Genomic DNA, 3,587 nt, shown 5'->3' on the forward strand with positions numbered 1-3,587 from the left:
AAAACAATTCTCATTATTACGAGAGACAAAAAATATTGAGAAACATTCTCATAATTATGACAGAGCTCTATGATTTAAGCCAGGGGTGTCAAACGCAGCCCTGCAGAGTTTAGTTCCAACCCTGCTCCAACAGGCAAACCATGTAGTTTTCAATTAAGCCTGAAGGACTTGATTAGCTGGATCAGGTGTGTTTAATTAGGGTTGGAGCTAAACTCTGCAGGGATGTGGCCCTCCAGTAATTGAGTTTGAATCCCCTGTTATAAAGGAAGTTATATTCCAGATAGCACAACCTAATTTGATGATCTCATGATTATTTTAAGTCATTTTCTCTGAGGGCAGAGACAGGGTGGGGGATACCTTTAGTATAAAAACACCAGATACCTTGTTCTCAATATCACTTGCTAAAACAAAGGGTAAGTAATTTTCACAGCTTTATAATCGTTTTCAGATATCCTTCCAGTTACATGTTCTATTTTCGAGACATGTTTTAAACCAAACAAAACTCTGGTTTTGCTTTAGTACAGTTTTGAAGAACAAATTGTGTAAACCTACTAAGGATGGCTTATAGCAGACGCAAGTATTAGCTTATTTCATGTTTTCAAATCTGCTGAAATAAATACCAGCCATCAACGTGATCTTTTTATTAAAAATATGATTTTATTTTCCCAGTTTCCCAATGTCCCAGTGGAGCCCGACGTTTGTACAAGAGCTCCTCCCTGCTGCCGAAAAGACAGCTCTTCTCTACCGTCTCTCTTACCTGTGCCTGGCCAACTTCCCCAACCTGGAGAGGATCATCAGGAGTCGGGCTGTGGAAACCCAGCTTCTGTTTGGCTCCTCTGAGGCAACGATGTTGAAAGTACTGTTTCCGACTGTTTCTCTTGATTTCAGTATTTTCATCTGTCACCTACAAAAAAGGGTTAAAATACAAGAAATAACTAAAGTTTTAAGTTGTCACCAGTGTCTTTGAGTCCAAGCTGTGAGATCTCACGTCTCTTCCTTCTACTCGCAGTGTATTTTGACCGGTGAAAGCCTGGTTCAGTCGCTGTTTCCCATGTTGATGAAAGCTGTGGAGAAAAATAAGGCGATTCTGGTAGTCAAATTTCTAGGGAAAGCACAAGTCTGGATCAAAGAAGTTATCAGTGATGTGGAAAGGATAGTGGAAAAGCAAGTACATTTTCCTCATGAACACGTTTCAGAATACCTTGACCAATTTAATTATTTGTCTATTTGAAACTTCTTTAATGTAAAAATATGAACATGTTTTAAGCTAAACTTTTAAGCTAGTTACACCAGCCCACTGCTATAAAACGTTAACTTCACAGCAACATTTCTTCAACATTTTATAGGTATGATTTACACAACAAAGATGTGGCATCATCCACCAGTGATGTTGTTGTGGAAAAATTACATATCGATAAAGCGAGAGAAAAAAAAGACATTGAAATGGAGAAGGCTAAAAATATCCTGAATCATCTGAAATCAGATCTTCAAAAAACCACTGAAGAGCTTGCTGAAATTGAGAGAAAGATAAACCACAAAAGCAAAGAGATTCAGAAATTTGCCAGATCCATAACCCAAAAAAGTAAAGGCCTCGGCATCTTTGCTGCAATTGTTCCATTCATCGGGCTACTTTTGAAAAGCATTTATGATGCTGTATGTGATCCTGAACATTTTGCCCATATGAAGGCTCTTGAAGCTGAATTAAATAACCTTTTCACTGAGAAGACTGCTCTGAAACAAAAGCAGTGGCAGCTCGAACTCCAGATCATTGATTGGCAGATGAAGTTTGCAAAGCTAATTTTGAACACGGTGAGTCTGTTTTCTTTCATGCTTAAAGTATACCTATATAAATCATGATTAGGACTGTGCCAAGATTCAAGTTTAAGACAGGGAGCGAACTTGTGTCTTTTTGAAGCATGTTTGTTATTTCTCCTCTGCAGAGTCCATACCTGACCCCATCCATCTAAATGAAGTTCAGTGTAGCTTGTCAAAAATTCAGGCAATTCTGATTCAGCTGAGAAACTTCTGGGAGAATGTTGCTCAAATGTTGGACTGCCTCGAACAAAAGACCTTTGTTGGAGAATATCTTATCGAAGACCTTGCCGAACTAAAAGATGAATTTCTAGAATCAATCAAAATAGCCAAAGAGGTACAAATCATGTTTACATGATTTCAACATTTGCAATAAGGTTTTATTTTTCCTCATTTGTAACTGAAGGAAGGCTTGAGCGTTCCTTCCTAAATGACAGCCTAGTTTTCTTCCCAGCCATTACTAATGTTTCATGCAAAAGCCTAATGTTAATTTTGAAACGTTTAATTCCACAGGCTTGGAGTAGTTTTGGTGAAGGCTGTAAAAAAGCATCTGTCATCTTCAAGCTCCAAACCAAAAATGCCTACAGGTTTCTGGAGGTCAGTCCTTCCTCTCTCTCCAAGGAGCAGTGGCAAAAAGAGTATGAAAGTGTGAAAAAACAACTGGAGAAAATAGACTCGCCACAATGTGTGACATCCTCTAATACACCTGCCATTTCTGAGTGATCTACATGCACAAATATCCATTTGTTTTCTGTCTTGTGACGCTGGTAACCTGGGATGGTGTTTAACTCTTTAAATGTGTGTGTGTATGTATATATATATATATATATTCTATGCACTGTATGCATCTTCTTTTTCTGAACTCTTGCAAAAAGACTCCTGTTAAACAGATAAATAATTGAATGAATATATCTCTGAATAAAGTTTTACACAATAACATAATTATAGATTTTAATTTTTGTTTTGCATAATCCCACTTCTGAACACTTTTTATTTTTAGTCTAGAGTCTCATTTAAGTTTCAGCAGCAAATACTTTGTCATCTAAAACAATTTTTGCTGTCACTGGATACACAAAAATGGTAATGTTTATTTGTATAGTGCTTCTCACAATATTAACGTTGCAAAGCAGATTCACAGAAAATGAAAGTTTCTACATTACAATTGACCTATTGGTAAGCCCCTCCCCTTGAATGCAGACTAGCCAATGGCAGTCGAGTATCAGCTTGCACGGGGAGCGGAACTCGGACGTCTTCAGGTTTCAGCGCCATAGAGAAACATTGGAAGATCCGAAGCGCTCATCGGTTTTATGGGGTTTATGCTTCAAAAATGGAAAAACTATGTGCCTGTGGTACTTGTAACACTGATTCCAGGTATCCTGAGAGGATGGGCGATATAATTTATTTTATTAAATTTCCTGAATCCAAACAAAACAGAGCAAAATGTCCCTAAGTATTCAACCCCAATACAAGACAAAAACATTCATTTTCTGTTTGTCATGCACTCATTAAGTTACAGTTTTCATCTGCTCAAGCAGAACGTTAATGTTATCTTGTGCTTTAGCAAGGTATCTCTGGCTAAAACTAGCTAACATTAAAGTTAGTGAGTCCACACTAATGTACAAACCTAAATAGCGGACTGTTCTCGTGTCTTGTACAGTGTAGGTCAAAAACACAAACAAAGGTCTACATTTTAGTGCCTCTCCATATTAAACTGGTTAAATGTACATTAATTTAATCGTTCCCTGCGATACATGAACGGTGTTGATCCTGCATGT

The 3,587-nt window shown here is 37.6% G+C and overlaps 1 protein-coding gene across 1 annotated transcript; it reads left to right on the plus strand.

Moving 5' to 3' along the window:
- The first annotated feature begins 260 nt into the window (after positions 1-260).
- On the plus strand, positions 261-3,073 carry LOC131537325 (uncharacterized). Its single transcript, XM_058770677.1, has 7 exons — positions 261-413; positions 520-577; positions 670-856; positions 1,010-1,164; positions 1,347-1,809; positions 1,943-2,149; positions 2,326-3,073. Exons 2-7 carry the CDS (start codon positions 558-560, stop codon positions 2,533-2,535), a joined length of 1,242 nt encoding a protein of 413 aa, XP_058626660.1. The 5' UTR covers positions 261-413; positions 520-557; the 3' UTR covers positions 2,536-3,073.
- Positions 3,074-3,587: the final 514 nt, after the last annotated feature.

Source organism: Onychostoma macrolepis, chromosome 03 (genome assembly GCF_012432095.1).
Source record: "Onychostoma macrolepis isolate SWU-2019 chromosome 03, ASM1243209v1, whole genome shotgun sequence".
Taxonomy (NCBI): Eukaryota; Metazoa; Chordata; class Actinopteri; order Cypriniformes; family Cyprinidae; genus Onychostoma; species Onychostoma macrolepis.

Bases quoted from the DNA above. Each gene is read 5' to 3' on its own strand.
- LOC131537325 (XM_058770677.1), top strand. From the start codon at position 558: ATGGCTTATAGCAGACGCAA. The intron at 578-669 runs GTATTAGCTTAT...TTATTTTCCCAG, and splicing joins ATGGCTTATAGCAGACGCAA to TTTCCCAATGTCCCAGTGGA. The intron at 1,810-1,942 runs GTGAGTCTGTTT...TCCTCTGCAGAG, and splicing joins CAAAGCTAATTTTGAACACG to TCCATACCTGACCCCATCCA.